The 23,303-nt window shown below is 43.2% G+C and overlaps 1 protein-coding gene across 1 annotated transcript in view; it reads right to left on the bottom strand.

Annotated features, from left to right (window-relative positions):
* Nucleotides 1–23,303, bottom strand: part of USP4 (ubiquitin specific peptidase 4) — an 824,148-nt gene that overhangs the window by 394,645 nt on the left and 406,200 nt on the right. The window contains exon 11 of the mRNA XM_086938769.1: nt 22,025–22,249. Coding sequence (XP_086794895.1) covers nt 22,025–22,249 — 225 coding nt within the window. The remainder of the gene's footprint in view (nt 1–22,024; nt 22,250–23,303) is intronic.

Genomic DNA, 23,303 nt, shown 5'->3' with positions numbered 1-23,303 from the left:
AGAATGCGCCTCAGCAGAATAGATCACAGTCGCAATCGAATCGATCGCAGCCGCGTAATGATTCCTCTTTTCAACGATCTTCGTTAGGGTACAATCAATGTGCTTATTGTAGCCGTAATAGTGGTAATTCGTCTAGAGGAGGCCGTGGTGGTTCACAGAATACATCACGTGGTAGAGGTCGTGGTGCTCAGAACGACCGTTCTGACAATTCATCTAATTCTAATAACTGTTTCGATCAACGTGGATCATCACAAGGACGATCTGCGCAGTACAATGTAGACGATTATTACGTCGATCAGGGAACTGACGATAGTAATTACTAGGACAGCCAAAGACAAGGAGAGGGAGTGGTATCAGTTCCGGTTGATCAGAGAGGGCCTTACGTCGCAGTTGCTACATCGGGCGTCGTTGAGCCTTTTCTGTTGGACACTGGTGCAGCGAAAAGTTCTATCATGCATTCGAAACTCCCTGGCGCACCTTTGTCTGGCTTAACAAATGTTTCCGTTGGATTCTCTGGCGCCCCCGTTAGCAATCCAGTTTCACGCCCTTTGCCCCTTAAAATTGGGCCTCGTGAGCTCGAAGCTCCGTTGATTTTGACCACTGGTTGTGGTGAAAATCTTTTGGGTTTGGATTTGCTTAAACGTTTGTATGCAACTTTGTATTGTTCTCCTGCAGGTGTAAAGCTTACGTTCGGAGAGAGAGTAGTCTCTCCCATGTATTTGTCTCTCGATAAGCTTCCACCGGAATTGGATTCTCTTCCTGCGTCTTTGTGGGCGACGGGTCCAAATGATGTGGGCCTACTTGATATCTCCCCTTATGTTGTTCAGTTGAAATCGAATGTGCGATTGCCACGTATTCCCCAATACCGTATCTCCCTTGATGGTGAACGAGCTTTGTTAGCGATCATCTATGATTTGATCGAGAAAGATGTTATTGAGGAGACTCGGGGAAACGTGTGCAATAGCCCTGTACTGCCCATTCTTAAACGTACTGATCCTACCAAACCGCCTGTTTATCGTTTTGTTATCGATTTACGGGAGGTAAATAAAATTGTGGTTCCTCAATTCCCTGTTGTGCCTGACATCACGGCGCTACTGACTCTGATTCCAGCTACTGCTTCGTGGTTCTCGGTGATTGATTTGAAAAATGCGTTTTTCAGCATCCCGATTGCCGAAGAGAGCAGGGACCTTTTCGGTTTCTCTCTTGGTGGACGTAGCTTCCGGTTCAAACGCGCTCCTCAGGGCTACTGTGAAAGTCCATCGATTTACAGTCAAGCTTTGAAGGGTCAACTGGATGCGTTTAGGTTGCCGGTTGGTGCGGCTTTAATCCAATATGTCGACGACTTATTGGTGGCTGCTGATACTCAGGACATTTGCAAAATTGCTCCGGTATCGTTGCTGCAACATCTCTGTGAGTTAAATCACAAGGTGTCACCTTCTAAACTCCAATATTGTTGTCAAGAAGTAACCTATCTAGGTCACTTATTGTCAAAGGAGGGAAGGAGATTGACCCCAGAGAGAATTGCAGCGATTGCGCGAATGGCTGTGCCACAAACCCAAAGAGATGTGCGTGCCTTTCTAGGTATCACGTCGTACTGCAGGCAGTGGATTCCTAATTTTTCATTGCTAGCGAAACCATTGGTGGCTCTTACGTGTAAGGATGTTTCAACTCCTTTACCATGGACGGAAGAATGTCAGAAAAGTTTTTCTGAATTACGTGATTCATTGTGTTCGGCTCCTGTGTTAGGTACCCCTGATTACAGTAAGCCGTTCACTTTATATGTTCACGAGAGGGAAGGTTGTGCTTTGAGTGTCTTAACGCAACCTTTTGGTGGTAAGCAACGTCCATGTGCATATTTTTCCTCGACCTTAGACCCAGTAGCTAGAGCATTGCCGAGTTGTTTGAGAGCAACTGCGGCAGCTGCGGTCTCTATCCGACAATCAGCAGGATTGGTCATGGATAATATGCTTACGGTGATGGTTCCGCATGCAGTCGATACTCTTTTGAACCGTACGAAAACTCAGCACTTGACGAGTGCGAGGTTATCTGGGTACGAATTGACGCTCTTGGCAAGCCATATTCAGATAAAACGTTGTAATGTCCTAAATCCGGCAACTTTGTTACCAATTAGTGCAGAGTCAGATGCAGTAACAGAACATGACTGTTACTTGCGGACAGAGGAGGAAACAAAAGGTCGAGTGGACCTTAAAAACACCCCATTGGAAGACCCGGAGGGCACTCTGTATGTGGATGGGTCATGTTTTAAATTGCCGAATGGTGATGTGACTACTGCTTATGCTGTTGTGACGTTGAATACTGTTGTTGAGACTGCAAGATTGAATCAGAATTCTGCCCAAGCTGCAGAGCTGATTGCTCTCACTAGAGCATGTGTATTAGCAAAAGGGAAACGTGTGAATGTGTACACCGATAGCCAGTACGCTTTCGGTGTAGCGCATAGCTTTGGACGGTTGTGGCGAGAGCGTGGTTTCTTCACGTCACATGGCACGAAAATACAGCATGGCCAGCTTGTGAACGATCTTTTGGATGCATTGACTTTGCCTGCTCAAGTTGCAATTGTTAAGTGTAGTGCGCATCGTAAAGTGACGGATGATGTTGGTCGTGGTAATGCGTTTGCAGATGAGATTGCTAAGGAGACTGCCCGGAACCTTAGCACTCGAATGTATGTGACGAGTTCGGTTAGGTGGCCTACAGAATCGAGTATGTGTGAGGATACTATAGAGAGTGTGAAAGCAATACAGAATGAGGCCACCGACACTGAAAAGATGAAGTGGAAAGAAAGTACGGGAAGGTTGGATGTGAATGGTTGCTGGATTGATTTGTCAGATCAGAAAAGATGGATGTTGCCTGATGCGTATGTACTGGCCGTTGTGACAATGGCACACGGGTTAGCACATATTAGCGCGAAAGGTATTTGCAAGTTGTTGGCTGCTGTGTGGAAGAATGATGGAATTACTAAGTGTGCTGAACGCTTGGTGAAGAATTGTATGGTGTGTATAATGTACAATCCTGGCAAAGGAACCCCAACTCCCCCTGGCAGTTTTGCTCCTCCTTCGTATCCCTTTGAGGTGATCCAATTGGACTTCATCCATATGGAGCGATGCAATAACCTGAAATATGTTTTGGTTGTGGTTTGCGCATTCTCCCGATGGATCGAGGCCTATCCCCTCAAGGATAATACTGCTTTGTCTACTGCGAAAATCCTACTGAAGGAATACTTTCCTCGGTATGGAATGCCTAGAGTCGTGTGGTCTGATAACGGAAGTGAGTTTGTTGGAAGTGTGATGAAGAGTGTGTGTAAGGGCCTTGGAATTAATCAGAAATTCCATAGCGCCAATCATCCCCAGTCAGCTGGATTGGTTGAAGGGTACAATGGCACCCTTAAACTAAAGCTAGCGAAGATTCAGGCTACGACTGGACTTTCGTGGCCTGACGCTTTGCCTCTAGCATTACTGTCAACTAGGGCGACTGTACACTCCCGAATAGGGCTTAGTCCCTATGAAATAGTGTTCGGCCGTCCTGCGAATGTGTGGGGGGTTCCTAGGCCAGGTATATTCGTTGATCTTGAGTATCCGATGTTGATTGATTACTTACATGACTTGACTGCTAAACTGAGGTTAATTCATCAACAGGTTTACGACGCCTTGCCGACGCAGACGGAGGGTCCAGGCCACCAGCTCCAGCCCGGAGATTGGGTAGTTACCCGTAATTTTTCACGCAAGAAGAATCTGGACCCCCGTTTCACCGGACCTTACCAGGTGCTCCTGGCCACGAGGACTGCCGTTCGTCTTGAGGGGCGGAAGAATTGGGTACATGCTACCCATTGTAAGCGAGTCCCTATTCCTTTGCCGGCAGACCCGTGGGTGAGGAAAGGCATTGCGTCAACAGAAGCAGAAACATTGCCGGCGTTTGTACCTTTTAGCGACGCACAGCTTGTTGGTGAACACTCAGCGCAGCAGAAAGCCACTGTTGAACATTTGTCAGCAAAAGACTCAAGATCAAATCAACCAATTGATCAACAGGACGCTGTCTCTTCAACGGATCCTTTGTTCGACGAGCAGACACGTCTCGGGAAACATCGATATTCTCTGCGTTCTCATACTAAGGACAAATAAAATTTTCTTGCTTTGCTGAATTGATAACTGCAATATCCTCGTTTCCCCTGATCAACTTTGAACAATTCGTATCATTGAAAATTGTTTTGTACATATAATAAGCTTCTTCCTTGTATCTTTTCCTTCCACAGCTGAAATATTGTGCTAAATAAAATACATATTGTGTATTGAGGGCCGTAGGGCCGCGCGCGTACTTCCTTCTGGACAGTAGGTCTTGACGCTAGGTTAAAGGCCGTCGGTTCCTAGGAACTCCTGGGGATTGACTATTGCTGCACAGAACGAAGTGCGTCAAGAAACGTTGCGGACGGTCGTAGGGAAATGGCATTTTCGAAGCTGAATGATTTGGAGGGAACTCAGGCGTATAGAGTCCAGCTGCAGAAACTTAGTCGTACTAAATGTTTTGTATTCCAATTGTTTGTATTGTTTCTGACTGCTTCTGCATTTTTGGCGGGTGGGGTGTATTACACTATGTCTTACTTCTTACTTCCTACCCCTACTCCTACTCCTTACCCTAATCTTACTTCTACTGCTTCTCCTCATTCCTTTCATATGTTACCGGAACACGAACAGGCTAGACGTGTAGAATTCCGCAACAATTCCTTTATCCAGCTCCTCCATCAGCATCAGTTAGTGGTTAACACTACTAATTGTTGGGTGTGTGGGTTGATGCCACATACTACGGGTAAGGGAATTCCATATCTGGTGTTACCGTATAGTTCCCAAGGGTCAGCTCGAGCATTTCAAACAATGCTTCGAAGCGCACTGGGTTTCCACCCCACTCCAGAACAACGTTCCCCCAACCCTGGTCCTACCTCGTATCAGTGGGTGCTATCGATGGCAATAGCGGATATGGAAGATGAGATCCATGATGCTTTTCTCATCCCTAAAGAAGAGGTACAAGCCTATAGGGTCCTAAGTAGAGGGGAATATAGTACGTTCACTAATGAAAAGCAGCTTAAAAGCTCGCCTCCAATATGGGTCGTACCCCACACTGGTAATCTTTGTCTTGTGGGTCGTGGTTCGCAAGCCTCACTTGGAGCAAGTGCTTGCACTGAAAGTTATCTTCTGCCAATGTCCCCGACCCCTGTGTTTCTGGCTGCCAAGGGTACATACTTTATCTGTCATGATCGTGCATACACATGGTTGCCCACAGACTTCATGGGCTCATGTTTCGTTGCAAATCTGTTGCCTCCGACGTTCACTGTAGATGCCGATTATCATAAGACTAGAGTTGTACGAGGCGTAATCAGCGAAGAGGATACTGCCGGTCAAGAGGCAGGAGACTTTTTCAAGGGTTTCCTCCCGTTTTGGGGACCTATGGTTAATAGTAGGAACCTGAGACATTTGACTCGAGTGGTAGAATCGACAGCTAACATTACTGCCAGTGCCCTTGGTAATATCACCACAGAACTTCAGGCGGAGAGACTTATGACGTTGCAAAACCGTATGGTTTTAGATGTCGTCTTGGCAGATCGCGGTGGGGTATGTAAGGTGATCCATTCGAGCTGCTGCATTTTCATTCCAGATAATGCTCCTACTGTCTATCAAGCCATCTCGAAGTTGCATAAGATCTCCGAATCCATACACGTGGATGTAGGGGATTGGACACTACTTGGATGGTTTTGGGGCCTGGTATCGACTTGGGGTTGGAAGATTCTGATGATCATCGGGGTCGTGGTAGTGTTCCTGTTCACGTGTTGCCTTTGTGTGCAGTGTGGTCCTGCCTTATGTGGCCTCTGTGCTACAACGTGTATGAGACAACCATCTGTTACCAAGGGGACTCGGTTGGACAGAGCTATGCTACAACGACATCTTGATGGTCTGATGAATATCGAATATGATTCCGACTAGTGCTTGCCTACATGAGGGCAAAAGGAGCGTCTGAGGTTCCGTGACAATTGTAAGTGGTGTTTTCGACTCGTACGAATATGGTCGAGTCTAGTATCTATGAACCGCAAATGACGAGTTTAGTAAGTGTGCGCAGTTTCGCTGTACTGACTTAAACCGTTCGTTTGTTACGTGGGTTTTTCATCTGTACCCACGGGTTCCATCTTAGATACGGCATCCATTTTGTCTCTTGCCCTCAAGTAGTCAGCAAACGGACGCTGTCCGTTTCGCGACCCTGGGACTCCCAAGATATTTGCGGAAGAACACATGTCCTTTGTAAGCGTCTTTATGACGAGGGGGTTGCTACTGTAAGGCAGATGGCGCCGCTCGAGGCTCATCTTGCCGCACGGACTTATTGTCTCAGCCGTGCATCTCATTAAGCACGTCCCTTTGATGCCTGTATCTCGTGCTTCTCGATACCTCCCCTTTTACACCCTTTCCGATCTCCCCACTGTCTCCGTCTTCCTCTGCACCTGTCTTCGTTCCTATTTCGATCTACTTTATTGCTGATTGGAATTTGCTAATGGTGGGAAGATGGGTTTTACAGTTGGGAACCGCCAAATGTTTCCGTACTTATGTTCCGGACCTTATGTGTTTCAAAGTGACCAAAGCGACCCCTCTGAGAGCAAAATGTGGGAACCGGGTTGTAAACTATTGTGTCTCATGTTATCTTATGGGTAAAAACTGTATAAAAGGAGCGATCCACAAAACCAATTTGAAGCAGTCTCCCCGAACTACACTCGATGTACTTCCTGTGACTTCTGTGTTCCCTGCAGTAAATAAACCTTGACTCTTTGACGCCGAAGGAAGTGTCCCGTGTCTCTGTGACTTGTACGCCGGAGCAGGTTACCCACGAAGGTTTCAGGTGTTGTGCCCTGGCACCGCTGGGTCCAAAAGAGCCCAGTCCTTCAATGGGTGTGTGGGGCTCAAACGCCCCCCAATCCCGAGGACCGCCAATCCCCGGGGCTTTAAGAAAATATTTGTGGGGGCTCATGGCCCCCCAGCAGCCCTGGGGACGGCCACCCCCAGGGCTTGTATTGCATTTTGAAATAACTAAATAAAAAACTGTTGGGGGGGGCACGTGGCCCCCCTCCTGGAGCCCTGTCATGGCCCTGGGGACCCCCACCCCCCAGGGCCGACTCCTGCAGTGTCCAGGGGTGCCCACCCCTGGTACACTGCTGTTTGCTATGGCAGGGCGGGAACCTCACGGCTCCCGCCCTGCTATAGCAAACTGCTTTGGTTTTTGGAAGAGTGCTCTCTTCCAAAAACCAAAGACGATTGCTTTTCCACGCGGGAGCTGCATCCTAGCAGCTCCCCATGTGGAAAAGCAATGCCGGCTCCTGAAGGTCGCGGGGAACCGACGAGACCGTGGGGGGATTGGGGTCCCCCCCACGGTCCCCAACAGAGAGGGCCCGCTCCAATGGGAAGGGGTCCCCGGGGCTAGAAGTGGCCCGGAAGGCCCCCCCCGCCCCAAAACAAAAAACAAACAAAAAAAAAGGCAGCCCTGGGGAATGGTGTCCCCGGGGCCATAAGTGGCCTGAGGAGGGGGGCAGCGCAACCCCCCTCCAAATCAATTAATAATAATTTTTTTAAAAAGGCCATGCCCCGGGGATGGGGTCCCGGGGCAGATTATGGCCTGCTTCCAATTTATTTTATTTTTTTAAAATAGGGGGCAGGCCCTGGGGGATGGGGTCTCCGGGGCCAATACAGCAGAAAAAGAAGGGGAGTCATACAGCCCCCCCTTCTTAAATTGTTTTATTTTTTATTTTTAAAAGTACGGTATCGTGCCGGAGGCCCCACCCCCCCATGCAGCACTCTGCAAATGCAGTCCCTGGCGCATTTGCAGATGGGGACCAACTAGCCCACCAGTAACCTCCAGTATGCGCCAAGGAGCTGCGTTGCAGAGAGGTGTTCTGAGGCCACGCCCCTTTTTACACCTCTCCGCAACGCAGCTCTGTGGCGCTTAAGGGAGGTACCTGGTGGGCTAGTTGCACCCCAGGGACCCTCCGGATTCAAGGGGAGTTAATCCCCCAACTTAAAACGCGCTGCAGGGTGCGTTTGCACAGTGGTGAAAGGAGGAGGCGGGGCCTGAGTTGAAATGTGTGCAAACACCCTGTGGCGCGTTTTAAGTTGGAGAATTAATTCCTCTTCAATCCTGAGGGTCCCTTGGGGGCCAACTAGCCCACCAGGTACCTCCACTATGCGCCAGAGAGCTGCATTGCAGAGAGGTGTTTAGAGGCCACACCCCTTTTTACTTCTCTGCAACGCAGCTCTCTGGCGGGCTAGTTGGCCCCCAAGGGACCCTCCGGATTGAAGAGGAATTAATTTACCAACTTAAAACGCACCACAGAGCGTGTTTGCAGACATGTAACCTCAGGCCTCGCCCCCTTCCTTCACCATTGTGCAAACGTGCCCCCTGGCGAGTTGTAAGTTGGGGAATTAATTCCTCTTTAATACCGAGGGTCCCTGAGGGCGAACTAGCCCACCAGATACCTCCAGTATGCGCCAGGGAGCTGCGTTGCAGAGAGGTGTTCCTAGGCCACGCCCCTTTTCACACCTTTCTGTAACACAGCTCTGTGGCGCTTACTGGAGGTACCTAATGGGCTAGTTTGACCCTAGAGACCCTCAGGATTCAAGGGGACTTAATCTCCCAACTTAATACAGACACAGGGAGCGTTTACACAGTTGCGAAGGGACGGGCCTGAGGTGACCTGTGCAAACACGCCCTGTGGCGTGTTTTAAGTTGGGTAAACAATTCCCCTTCAATCCTGACAGCCCCTGGAAGCCAACTAGCCCACCCGGTGCTTCCAGTAAGAGAGGTGGTCCAGGCCTTACCCCTTTATACACCTCTCTGTAACGGCGCTTACTGGAGGTACCTAGTGGGCTAGTTTAACCCTAGGGACCTTCAGGATTCAAGGGGACTTAATCTTCCAAATTAAAACGCCCACAGGGCGTGTTTACACAGTGGGGAAGGGAGGGGACGGGGCCTGAGGTGACGTGTGCAAACACGCCCTGTGGCGCGTTTTAAGTTGGGGAAATAATTCCCCTTCAATCCTGAGGGCCCCTGCGGGCCAACTAGCCCACAAGGTGCTTCCAGTAATTGCACTAAGTGCACTGCGCTGCATTGCAGAGAGGTGGACTAGGCCATGTCCCTTTTTACACCTCTCTGCAACGCAGCTCTGTGGCACTTACTGGAGGTACCTAGTGGGCTAGTTGGACCCTAGGGACCCTCAGGATTCAAGGGGACTTTATCTCCCAACTTAAACTGCCCACAGGTCGTGTTTGCACACATGTCATGTCAGGCCTCCCCTCCCCTCACCAGTGTGCAAAAGTACCCTTTGGCGCATTTTAGGAGGTAGTTTTAATTCCCCTGCCCTATTATATACTAGGGGCTTACAGAGGAGGCCATGCTAATCACAGGGGGACCCCAACGCATAGTGTTCCCTAGTGTATGTAGGTGTTTTAACTGTATTCTAAGTGTCTTTGAACATAGCACTGACTCTAGGACTGGTTAGTCAGACTCAGTTACCACCAGTACCTGTCTGAAAAATTTGAGGGTACAGGATGATTTTGCAAAAAGGCTTCTTTCTGCTCCTCTGTTCTTTCTGCACGTTTTCCTTCTTCCTGAACTTTTCTTGATCTTTGAGGACTTCTGTTGCTTCTTTCTGCATTTCTTTTTTTCTTTCTGTGAGTTTTTTTTTTCTTTCGTCACATGTCCTACCTCTGTAGGCATAGTTAGAAACTAGCATTTAAAAAAATCTTTGAAATTCACTTAAAAAAACAGTCTCGTTAAAGTTAGAAATTATCATTTAAAAAACCTTTAAGATGTCATGAGTGATGTCACTGACAATGTCATGAGTGATGTAATATGTGACGTCATCAGCAGTGCATTGCAGGCACGCGAGTTATAGTTAGCGGAACTAACTATAACAGGGAAATGTCCAGCTAACTATAAAGCCGTTATATATATATATCCAGTCACTTCGTCCGACGCCTGCACGTCTCAATCCTTGTCTTGGGACTGCTTTCCAAAAAAGACGAACAAGTCAAACCCAATCCTGGTGCAAAATTTCAGTGCTTTATTTTCTCAATAGAATTACCACCCAGCAAGCCCGCATGACGCGTTTCACCTCTAGCCAGAGGCTTGATCACATGATGTGCTGCTGAAACTGATAAGGGTACTTATAGAGCAAAACATAGGAGGAGTTTAATAGTAACATCCTACCTTTCTTAACCCTATAGAGATCTGTAAACATTTGTTTGTAACCAAATTTTCATTTTCATAATTGAAGACATAGTGTTAATTTGGCCACAATATAGCAAATTGTGCAATTGTCGCCAAAAACTGTGCAAATTATGTAATATGAACTGTAAACCTACTACAAAAAATAATTATATATATATATATATATATATATATATATATATATATATATATATATATATATGTATATATATATATATATATATACACACATACATATATATATATATATATACACACACATATATACACATATATACACACACACACACACACACACACACACACATCTAGGTTCAATAAACCAAAATCTTGCTCTTCAATCATCTCATGTTAAGATCTGAGTAGTCTCATAACTAAAGCCCTACTCACAACTTTCATGCAATCCCTCTTCCTAATATAGATGGGTGCCCTATCCTACAAGTCTCTTCCAAAATCTTAAATGAGGCACAGCCTGAGCAGCAGCCCATCCCTACTGACCCAAATCCATTCCCCTCCTCCTACACAAGGTCCCATACCCTCGAAGCATCATCACAACAAGAAGACTAAGAGGCATCAACTAAACAGACTGCTCTTCAATGCGAGATCCATGAACAAGAACAGTCTCAAATCTTAAAATATGTAAATTACTATAAGAAACTGCACCACACCTCACTTTCATCGCACACACATGGCTCCACACACATCTGCCATTAAGCAAGTCCACTGGAATACAGCATTAACTAAATTCTGTTGACGTGATTAGAGGTAGCTTAGTAGTCATCCTCAAGAAATCTTTGCACATATCATGCTTTGAACGCTTCACCACAAGCGACTGTGAATCATTGCTTGCAAGTAGTCACCCCACTCCAACCTTTGCTTGCTTCTTTCTATTGATCCAGCAACCAACACCCAACAACTGAAAGGTTAAAGTGAGTAAGGCTCTACTAAACCATCGCAACCTGAACATTCTAGGAGACTTCAACAGTTGGATTGACAAGAATAATTGAACAATCACTGCTGCCTTCATGTCCAATCTTCAGACCTTCAAACTCCAACAGATCATAACAAGGCCAGTTACAAAATTAACAACATATTTGCCCCTTAGCCGTGTCTCTGTAATTGACAACACATAAGTCATCTCTAGCAAAACAACAAGTCATTGCTTTCAGGATCAACATACATACCTATATTACCTCGAAGACCGCAACACACAAACACGCAGCCACATGCAGAGCATTAAAAAAAAAAGAACCTCTCAACACTGAACTCTTATCTTGAAAGAACACAAATCAGTGTGCAACTTCAGGATGTACCTACCTTCTACAACTGAATCTCTACAGAATTGGACAACCAGAAAATACTAATCTCAAGAAACTGACAATGGCAAGATCAGAAAAAAAGCATATTGTGGTATCTCTCTTTACAGAGTATTTGAGCATTGCTGTGTTTGTGAGGTTAGGCTGTGGTTGTGATAATATGAGTTTGTGTTGTTCTAGAATGTATGAGTAGGGGTTCGGAGAATCTCTGAGAGAATGTTGAGCCATCAGGGGTGTAAATAAAGATATTTTGAGCTTCCTTCTCACAGCCTGCGAGGTGTGTCTTTACAATGCCACAATGGCGACGAGTTTAAAGGTTAATCATTAAACATCTCAGCGCAAAGAGGAAAGTATACATTGAGAGTTCTTGCACTGAGAGGGGGAGAAAGGCAGTGCTTGTTTGCTAACTACGCAACAGTTACTGGGACCAATCTTAGTGCAGAAAGAAAGTACTCACTTATCTTACACTGCTTGGGAGGAGAGGGATAGGAAGTACTTGAGACATTACCTGAACCTAGACCTGAAGATCAAAGGAACATGGATGAATGAGAGATTTGCATCTTAACATTTTTATCTACATCCTCTACTACAATAATGGAGAGAGATCATTTTGGATTAAGGGTCGGGAGGAATCAGTTGAAGATTATACCAGTTTAAGAAAAGATGCTTAAATTTGTATATTTGGTGGTAGCTACAAATATACAACATAACTGTCAATAAGATGGTAACTACAGAAGAAAAAATATAGGAAGCTGTTTGAGGGTTGAGAAAAAAATGAGAAAGTTATCGAAAGGGGCTCAAAGATTTGAGGGAGAGCTTTGGGTTAAAGCGGTCTGGCGATGGAGCTAATAATGTGTGTTCTGATTTGTATTCTAATTGTACTTTGTGTGGAGAGAAGGGGCATTTTGCTAAATATTGCAAAAGTCATAAAAAGAAAGCTATACCCAAAGAGGTTCAGAGAGTCAAAAAATTATTTACCAAGCTGATGAGATCAATGATGAAAACAAAAATAATCACCCATGTGAGTTGGTTAAAAAAAAAAAATCAATCTAAAGAGTTAATGAGATTTGACTTGCACTCTGTTGACAATTATTTCTAAGGCAACTTTTGAATAGAATTTTAAAGGAAATGTGTCATTATGTGAGTTAGATATACATCCTGGTGGTTTCCCGATTGATATGTTGGGTCATCTTGTTTGCATGCTTGAATTGGAGAATTTGCAGCACCCATGGGAAAATGTTTGTCACTCAAGGGTGATAATCTCATTGGGTGGCGTCATCAAAAGTTATTGTTGTAAAACTTTATCCCAATGCCAATCCACCTGTACAAATTCAGGAAATTGCACATCAAGAATCTGAATATCAGCAGGTTTAAAAAAAAAAGGGTTTAATACCTGGATGGGTTGTTTTAAAGTATGCAAAGAAGTGTCCCTGCAACCCTTCCTTTAAGTAAATTTCTAACTGAATCGTAGATTCAAAATGCAAATGATTTATTACCCTGTATGTGTGCTACCACTGAACAGAGAGATGCGACCCAACTATCTCCCCTTATATTTGGACAATCTATAGAGGGCTGGGGAAACCACAGCCTAAGTGGAGCACAGCTATAGGACAACCAACTGTTGTCTCAATAAGTTATTCAAAGCAATCTAAACATAATCAATGGCTCAAGGCATTCAAAATTTATCAAATGTTGGTCTGCACGATGTTATCATAAATATACATGAATCAAAATAAGAATCAATTGATTGCAATATTTCTTACAAATCAATAACAAATCATTAGTTATGTGTAAACATAAAGAGCATGTACTCCATTCAATACATTATTCCAAACAGAATGCACATATAAATACAAAGATCCCAATGCATTTCGGGTTCCTCAAATTAACCCTTCATCAGGGGATGACGTTCGAGAAGTATCCAAATGTTTCAAAATTTAATGAACACCACAGGAAAACCTACAACACAATACATGACGTGTGTCAATTTATATGTCACTTTTCAAAGTTACTAAAGTTACGAAAGACAAATGTAAAAGATTAAAGAATTTGCACTCTCAAAAGTATAAAGGAAAAGGTGCGAGGAAACAGTATGAAATGAGGTGTGACAAAACTATGTTTTTGGCTGGTGAATACCAAAGAGTGAATTCTACCGTGCTGTGATTGGTTAGCTACCATATATATCCATCCACTGATTACAACCCCATGAATCCATGAGTGTTCCACAGTGCCATGCTCAGAAAGTATATAAAGTCAAGGTTGTTGCCAAACAAATGCTCATAAGTGTTCCAGCATCTTTTGCAATGTTATATGCCATATAAGGAACCGGGTTCTTACCCCTACTGGAGTTCAATGCACACCTTGGTTCGATGAAGTTGCAATAGAAAAATTGTGTGCCTAAAAGAACACATATCTAATGAGACTAGTGTGACTCACATGTCTCCAAATATCATATGAGGGTGTCTCAAAACACGCCCTTACCTTTAGTTCTTATTCGGTGTATGGTGGGAAGGTACACCGAATGCGGAAAAAGCACCCAAGGGTATTCCGCCTTCTGTAAAAGCAATAATGAAACACTGTCTTAATACCATAGTGGTTTCTGCCTGTGCCAAACCTAAATGCGCTTACGCAAGAAAGCGTTATGAACCTCCGTCTTGCGATGTTTTACGTTGCCGCGATGTCCAAAATAGAGGATGCCGATCCCTAGGATGAGAAGTATTCATTGGTAATCTAGCCTCAAGGTTCGAGTGTGGGAAAGTCACAGAAAAAGCGACCAACTATCGCTCACCAGTTCGAATCCAATGTGAAAAACCGTCAGCCGGCAAACAGCTCTTTCACTCTCTGGTCTCTGTGTGGAATGGTAGAAAAGTGCCCATCATGCTCCGCGAATTTAAAGGAGCAACTCACATTTGTAGTCGTAGAAATGTTTAATCACCCGATCAATGAACGAACAAAAAACCGTCCAAAGATCCAGGGTGAGTAAAAGTCCCCGTTGTATTGTGCAAAATATGGGATTAGACATTAAAACTATTGGAAGATAAATGAAATAGTAAGGAGAGATTTCGGTCTAAACTACTATTCAGTGATAGGCAATCCAACCGAGCACCAGTTAGGAAATGATAAATAACTTTAATAGGCCAGTGAACATCATAACCTCAAATGTACAAGAACAAGAATGTGTTGATTTCCTAACTAAGAGACAACTCAAATATCAAAATCTAGCAATAACGATAGGTCTAACTGCACTGCCATACTGCGGAAATGAAGGAACCTTCACTGTACAGGAAAATAAAAAAGACCTGTAATTTTACTCAGCTGAGAAAATAACTAACAAAATAGGTAAATGCTGAGGTGCTGGAGCACCAGGGCCAAATGGCATCTCACAGCCATCTTTAAAAACGACCCCGCTTTCTGAAGCAACCAGCTGGCCACACTTTTCAAGGAAGTAGAGCTACTAAATCGAATACCACCCAGCTGGCAAGGCTCAATTATTACACCAATATGTAAAGGGGGAAGACCGCTCTAACCTGAAAAATGACAGGCTTATTGCGCTAAAAGATGTAGAAGCAAAGAACCACGCCTCTTTGATCTTGGCAGACCTGATCTGCTGGTCGGATAAACTCAATTTGATCCCAATAAATCAGATGGGCTTCAGAAAGGGGTTCGGCACACTCACCAATATTTGATCTCTTCCCCTAATAGCAGAAAAATCTATAAAAAGGTTGTGTGCGCTCTGCACTTAAAGCATTATGGATAGAACTAGAGACTGAAAAAAAGCACTCTACAACCAATACCTCTATAAAGCGCTAACAACAACATGCACTGATGATCTGTGAACAACATGCACTGATGATCTGTGAAAAAAAACTTCCCTTTACAACATTTAAACAAGCCATAAACAAAGCCACTAAACTTCATTCCTTGCTACTTGAGAAAAACATATTTAGTCATATATCTCACGCCTGGATGGTGAGCAACAATTACAAAGCCTTAAAACCAGTCGCTCAACTAAATCCCACATTTGCAGTACATCTATAAAAAAAACACCTAATGGCTCTCCGTTTTGGAAAGCTACCGTCAGTAGCGGACTACCCAAGCTAGAAATATAAAGTGGCTATAGTATGCCGACTTTGTGGTAGTCAAAAAGATCTCATTCATCTAATTTGTATATGGCCGACACTACATACAGCAAGAGTCACTTTATTAAGAAAAGCCCTCATTGGCAGAGAAATAAGGACATGTACAGCTGCTATTACGAAAGGGCTAGAACTGTCAGACCCCCAAATGAACTGCAAGCGGAACACATTTCTCAGAATTAGCTAACAGGTTTTAAAACCGCAGCCCAATAGGTGTATTTATTCATCTATCTTTCTATATGGTAATTAAATACAATACTTATCATGGTAGTAAGTGGAGTCACGCTTTTTCCACAGGAACAAACAATTATTCAATGTACTCAATCTTCAAATTAACTAGTTGCCATATTTTGTATTTTAAGAAAGCAAAGTTAAAAGTAAAGTTGGTGAAGCTTTATTCACTACACTCATCAAATAACTCACTTATATGAAGTAATGCAAGAAGCATGCATTCTAAAACCCTAACCACGGTCAGGAGCCATGATGCACATATTGTAACCACGATCAACTGTCGCCATGAGGCTCGTTGGATCAAAAAGAGCTTTTCAAATCATCAAAACAAACATTAGCTAAATCTATTAAATTAGCCTATATTAGGAATGCACTCTGCCTGACTTTTGCCAGACATTCTAGGATGTAAAATTGAGAACATTCGATGAATATGTATCTCACTGATCGCATGATCACATGTGCACCCCTCAAAACAAGTAATTTTGTCTTAAACTAAGAAATGTTTTACACTCTAATTGTATTTCTTCATGCGAAAATTGTTATGGTCTTAATTAACTGAGCAATAATCTTACCAAGTGATATTTTGTCTACTAACGTGAAATTTCTCAAATAAGTTTTTAAGCAAGAATTTTCCCAATTGCAATTTGTCTGAAAATGGACCACAATTTTGCTCAAGGGTATTTGAACAGTTTTTGGGAGAGTGTGGTATAATACACATGAAAAGCTCAAGTTACCATCCAGAAACTAACGGAGCTATTGAAAGATTTAATAAAACATTGAAGGAAACTTTTCAACTGGCTACAGGAAACAACTTAAATTGGAGAAAAATGTTACAGGTGAGGACCACAGCACATAGAATGACTCCCTACACTTCAAATGGAAAAACCGACCTGAATTATTCAATGGAAGAGCTCCCAATTCATTACTTTGTCTGAAGAGATGATTTAGGATACATGCATGAAACTTAATGGTCTAAGCCAGGGGTCTCCAACATTTTCTGGGAATATGAGTAATGGTGGAATACGAGGCGGACGCTTATCCCCCCAACAACGCACGAGACCTGTCACACCAGGGTTGCGTTTGTAACGGACCCCCACATATACCCCACGCCACAGAAACATTACGCCTGCCGCACCCGAGACGCACGCCACGAGAGACACGCCCCCACTGCCTGCACCCAGCACCCTCTTCTTTTCCATTTTTCTTTCCCCCCCCCCCTTTTTTTCTTACTTTTTGACCTACATTCACCAGTCTCTATTTCAACCATATTGTTACTGGGTTGATTATTCCTCATATACAATAGATCTTTAGATGTTGGTGTCGAAACGGCTTAACCGCACGACACGTTTGTTTGATTGTTTGCATTATAAGCTTTTGAATATCACATTCTCACCCTGGAATGTAACTGGAACATAACGCATACATGCGGAAACATCTGGAATATCGTGTCATTTGACCAAGGTCTAGTAACAACGGTGGGACTGACAAGTCCGCAAGACACAACCATACCGCGAATCACAGACCAGGGGCCACATGCAGTCCTCGCTACTCAGACATAGCAAACTGCTCGCAGCTGACAATTACAGCACCAACTGTTTCTACGAACACGAACCATAATGCAGAGAACTTGGCACTACTATAACACAGCTCCCCCCAGCATCGTGTTCACTGAAAAGTGCAGTGGGGATACGCTCTTAACAAGCACAGCAACGCTCGGGTAGGCAGAGCTTTATCAAGTTTACTTTATGCTAATCGTATTGCCTCATTATCAGCCCTGTGCAATGTAATATGTGACTAATGTTTCTAAATGTATCACCGCAATACGTGACTGTAATGAAAGATTGAGGAGATGGTTTGTATAAGTTTATTGCTGAGAGCATTGTAAAGTGTAGTGATAATATGTTGTAAGAAATAAAACCAATAAAATATATTCAACAAAAAAAATGAGTAATGGTGGAATAGTGACCACATCAGACAAGATTACATTAGTGGCCACCGTATGCAAGATTACCAATAGTGCATCACGCAGGGTTGCCAGTTGTAATGTGGGGAAAAAAAAACTTGTCAATGTGGAATTCCGCTACATGGATAACAACTATAGTTGCAATTTACCTAGCACAAATGTTATAATATCAGCAATAAGTATCCCCTACGCCACATGATTAATGTATTATGGAAACCATTTTCTCTAAACTTTAGTTTAAACTCTGAAAATACACGCATTTTACTCTTGCTTGCACTCGTTTCAATTTTGATATGCTTACATTAATTCAGCCAAGCAAAGGCTTTAAATGGAGTAGGCTCGGGTGCTGCACAGAGGAGAGCTATTTATAAGTAGATAGAGAGCTAGAAGTAGCTCAAGAACTACTGGTTGGGGAAGGCTAGTCTCAGCAGATGGAAGGAAAGGGAAATTGATCTTCAAAAAGAAAAAAGAATTATTTTGATAAAAGGAAAAATGTGTGTAACATTTGTATACAGATTGGTGATATGGTCAAAATCTTAACTGTGACTTTTCCAGTATTCTACAGATTCACTTAAGTTCATGAAGTGATGAAGACATCCAAGAACACTGTAAAAACAGATCATGGAAGAGTGGAATTTGAATTGTGTTGTAGTTGTAAAAGCAAAGAGATCTCGAACTGATTAGGACAGTGACAAACATGGGTTTGGTGCTGTTTCTATTCCAGATGTTGTAGAAAATGTCTGCCAACATAGAAGTCTCAGGGTACACAGTTGGCCTGGATAGCTTGATCATTTTGTCAGTAATTAACTATTTGTGCTGTTTCTATATTTTATCCTTTTTGAGTATCTGAAACTCAATCTACGCAACTAGTTAATTTTTCTTGCAGAAAGTTCTAGAAATATTAAAATAGAATTTTTAATAAGGTCAATGTTATCATACAATGTTTAATGATCTTCATTTTTTTTGTTTTGATGACGCTTCCAGTTATACAGAGGGAGAAGTGTGGGGTCTCTTAATAGAACATTTAATCATTGCTGTGTTTGTGGTGTTAGGCTGTGCTCATGGTTATATGAGCTCATAACATCCTAGAATGTATGAGGAGCGGTTTGGGGGCAGTTGGAGACGGCTAGGCAGTCAAGGGGGCCGGCTGGGGTGTTGACAATACAGATAGTTTGAGCTTCCGACTCACGGCCCTCCGAGGTGGGTGTATCTCTACAATTCCACACAAATCAGCATCCTACAACACAAATCGAGGAAGACAAGGGATGAAAATGACAGACTCCTACTGTACTTCTGTAATAGAGCCAACAGAACCACAAAAAACTCTACATGCCTAACTGATGCAGACTACCCATCTAATTAAGTCCAAAAGAGTACAGCAGAATTCCATAATTAAGACAGCCAAAACACAAAGACCCCTCAATCGTAAACCCTCAGTGACAAAATCTCCATAGAACTGATCTCAAACACTAAAAAGACAGAAACCTACTATAGGTATACAACAGCTAATACTCCCATTATGCATATTAGCATCACAGCAGTTATGATCATCACCAGTCTCCCATTTCTCACCACTTAAAAGCAGGCCATTAGAGCCACCTTCATACCCACCTCCCCACAAATCTTCAAAACTGTTATTTGCACAAACTGTGCATGCTAGCTAGAAGTTTCCAAAAGAAGTCCATGGAAATAGAATCATTTTCAGCGGAGTAAACACCGTACAGTCCTCAAGAAGAATCCCAACCCATCCAATCCAGCAAACTATATGCCAATCTCCAAAGACCTGTTTGAATGAGCAATCTTAATTCAACTTTCCCATTTAGTGGAGGGAAATAATCTGATGTTCTATCAACAATTTCAATTAAAGCCAGAGGGTGGCACCATACAGGATGACCCAAACAGCAGGGTGGACAAAAAGAGAACTGCCCAATTGCTTCTGGACTTATCAGCAGGACTGTTCACAGACACTGCTACATACATTCCATCTGAGATGGGAATACACAAAGAATGCCCTAAAATTGACTGCCTGAAACGTCAAAGACTAATAGAGCTCTGTTTCCCTACCACCATTCATAACCACCCTTTACACAACATTGTTGGGTTGCTCAGTGGTCGATCATGGCTGAGGCCCACAAGCATCTCTCAAACTCAGACAAGCCAGCTTCCTTTGAAGCGGTTAGTATAGGTGCCAAAAATCCAGAGTGGGACAAAGCTGGATTTTGTAAATGCCAAGATAACATTTCGGACTCACTGTTTTTCTTTGCTTCTCAAAACGCTCCAACATGGCAAGGATAGAAGCTGCAAGAAGGCAGGGCGCCACAAGGCCAGGTAACTTTACTACAAGGTGCCTATGTACCTGTTTTCAGTACGCCACAAAGCTCCATCAAGACAAGCTAAGTTTTCATTCTCACCTTGTATACAACCTTCCTGAGAAAGCCTCAGAACTTGGTAGTAGTCCTCTGGAGTTTTTAAAAATACAACCTACTAAGTCCCATGTTTCTCCAACTGCTGAGAAAATACATTCTGGTTAGTCTTTCAGTCCTGAGCACCTCAGGCAGGATTCTAGCCACTAGGCCACTCTTTAGATATATCTCCAGCAGGATCCACCCAGTCCTCTGTGGTCATGCAAGCCCTCCTGGAGTCTGGAGTCATTCTGCTTTTTGTGTTCCAAAGGAAGCAAACAGGAGATCCTCTGTGTCGACCTTCAGAGAGTATTTCCAGTCATCAGATGTCGGCAGAAGTCTTTGAGTACTCTTCTTCCAGAAGCCCTCATCCTTCAAGAAAGACTTGTTCTTCTTCAGCCTTCCCAGATCCAGTAATATTTTGAGGAGAGGTGGTTTAAGAGCCTAATATATCCTACCTAAAAGACTAGTGATTGGAGAAATTCTGCCTCCAAGTCCCAACTATTTTCTCACAGTCACCTCACAACCTTTTGCAGCACTTATTTGTCTTTCAGTAAAATTATCCAGGAGCCCCAGTTTCAACATGGCTTTACACATCTGCCAACAGGCACACCTGCTTAAAGCTCTTAATGTGGACGTCTAGAGGGGATCTGGTAATGAATTGGAGAAGCCCTCCCGAGCATCTCTTAGACAAATGAGTAAGTGCTAGGCTGTCCTTTGCACTGCCAAAAGTTCCAATTCACTCCCAGATAGCTAATTCCTGATAAATGCTCAGCAATTAATATCATCCAGCTCTTCCGCAGCTCACCGGCAGGCCACAGACTTCTGTGCCAGGGCATTAACTTTCCTAGCCAAGGATGTGTATTCCAGTTCTGAAGGTTGTGATGGGTGGCAGCACTGTTCTATAGTACATTTTTATAAAGTTACTTTTCACTCTAGTTCTCAAAAAGCAGATGTCACCATTATACAGATTGTGAACACTAAGGGCCTGATTTAGACCTCGACAGATGGGCTACTCAATCACAACGGTGATGGATATCCTGCCTGCCAAACAATAAATCCCATGGAGCTATATTTCAGGAGAAAGGATATCCACCACCGTTGTAACGGAGAGACCCGTCCGCGGAGTTCTAAGTCAGGCCCTAAGTGGGAAATAGATGTTAAGGACATTTGCTCCTTCAGATGGTAAATTTACAAGACTATCTAACAGCAATCTATTAATAACCATCATCGGGTCACTCTTAAGCATCAAAATATATGGCCTATTTTAGTGCTAACTGCTACACTCCTAATAACAGACATGGCAGTATCTAATATATAGTTACAGTCTTGAATGTTCTGTGGAAGACTAGGATAATTTCCAGTGAAGAGTTGGCATCACCTAGTTTAACTGGCAATTGTTCACATGGTATCAGCCACACACCCATCATTGGCGAGAAGAGCATTTAAATTCTATGTAAGAGACTATTTTGAATGAGACTGCTTAGTTAAAAACATTATAAATTATGTATCTTTTCCCCAAAGATGCACAAAATGCAGTGCCACAAGAAAGACTATATGTTAGCCATGGCCTGAGCGTTCACACTTGTATACTCCAGATTTTAGCCTAGTAGTATACCTAAAGAAGTACAATCAATAAGTAGGAGGAAGAAGTTAGATGTAGGAGTTAAATACTTAGATATATATATATGTGATAACTTCCACTCTTACCTGCATAGGCTTGAGCTGGGGATCAGCCCACACAAAGCAAACTTCCATTGTGCGATCTTTTTTCATGGGTAAAGGTAGAGTCAAATAACAAAATGGATCAAAAGTCACAGAAACTTTGGCACACTCTGGACACACCAAGGTGGATTTAAAAAGACCATGGAAAATGTCAACGATTATAGAATTGTTCCGCAGCCTGTGGTTATTCCAAGCCTCTTCTGCCACCACCTTAAAATTAGAATGGAGAACACATTTGTGTTAAAAGTGCAAAAACATATGCTTACTTAAGTCATGATTCTCAAACCATTTATAAATTTAAGCAAACAATGTTCATTAAAATATCTGTAATGACTGTGGTACTGAATGTCATCAAAAGTGGGTATCACCCTAGAATTTTGAAAATCATTTTATCAGTGACTATAGGAAAATACAATAATGAGGCTAGCAGCACAGTTTAACTCAGTTGAGCATATCTGTATAAAAACAAAATTAACAGCTTGATATTAAACGGGGATAAACTATTTATTGTATACACAGAAGGGTCCAAACAATCCCTCTATGGGCAATTTGGCAGTGCTTCTGGGGTTAGAATTTCATGTACACCCAATAGCCAGTGACCCTGTACCCTTACTGCACCTTCAGTTCTTTAATGGAGCAAACCTCAATTGGTGCATTGTCAGAGTATGAAAAGACTGCAATTTCTTTAGGGAGTACATCAAATATGTATAATTTCTGTAAATAATTTAGACCTTTTCTCTAGGAACGTCTGCAAAAAGAACACAAAATTCCGAATTTTATCCTGTACGTCAGTGGAAACCAATGGAATGTTTTAAATGTGGACTTTCTACGATCTTACTATTTCCTGTTAATACTCAGTCTGACCACCTAGTTTTGTCACCTTTGTCACCCAATGACCAGTTTACATCCCAGACAGGGACCACAAAAATCCACATTGTCTCTTTATGCCCGCAGTTATCATCTCTTCCGGCCATGGGCAATAGGCCAGGCCGCATAAGTGAGGTGCTATTGTTATAGGGGGAGTCAGAGAACATTGGTGCGTGGTAGGAATTTTGTTTGTATTTTCCTACAGAATCTGGAACATTCCCTCACAGAAATGCGAGTGATTTTAGCAAAATTTTGAATTAGTTTTGCAGGGCATTCCTAGTAAGAAGAAGTGTAATTCACACAATTCACACCATCCTCAGCTTGCCTGGGTGTCTAGTTCTCAGAAATGTCCAGGTATGATAGGTTTTCGGAGTGGCAGCTAAGCCCGAGCCCAAAT

Source organism: Lissotriton vulgaris, chromosome 9 (genome assembly GCF_964263255.1).
Source record: "Lissotriton vulgaris chromosome 9, aLisVul1.2, whole genome shotgun sequence".
Classification (NCBI taxonomy): domain Eukaryota; kingdom Metazoa; phylum Chordata; class Amphibia; order Caudata; family Salamandridae; genus Lissotriton; species Lissotriton vulgaris.
This window is presented reverse-complemented; position numbering and strand designations above follow the sequence as displayed.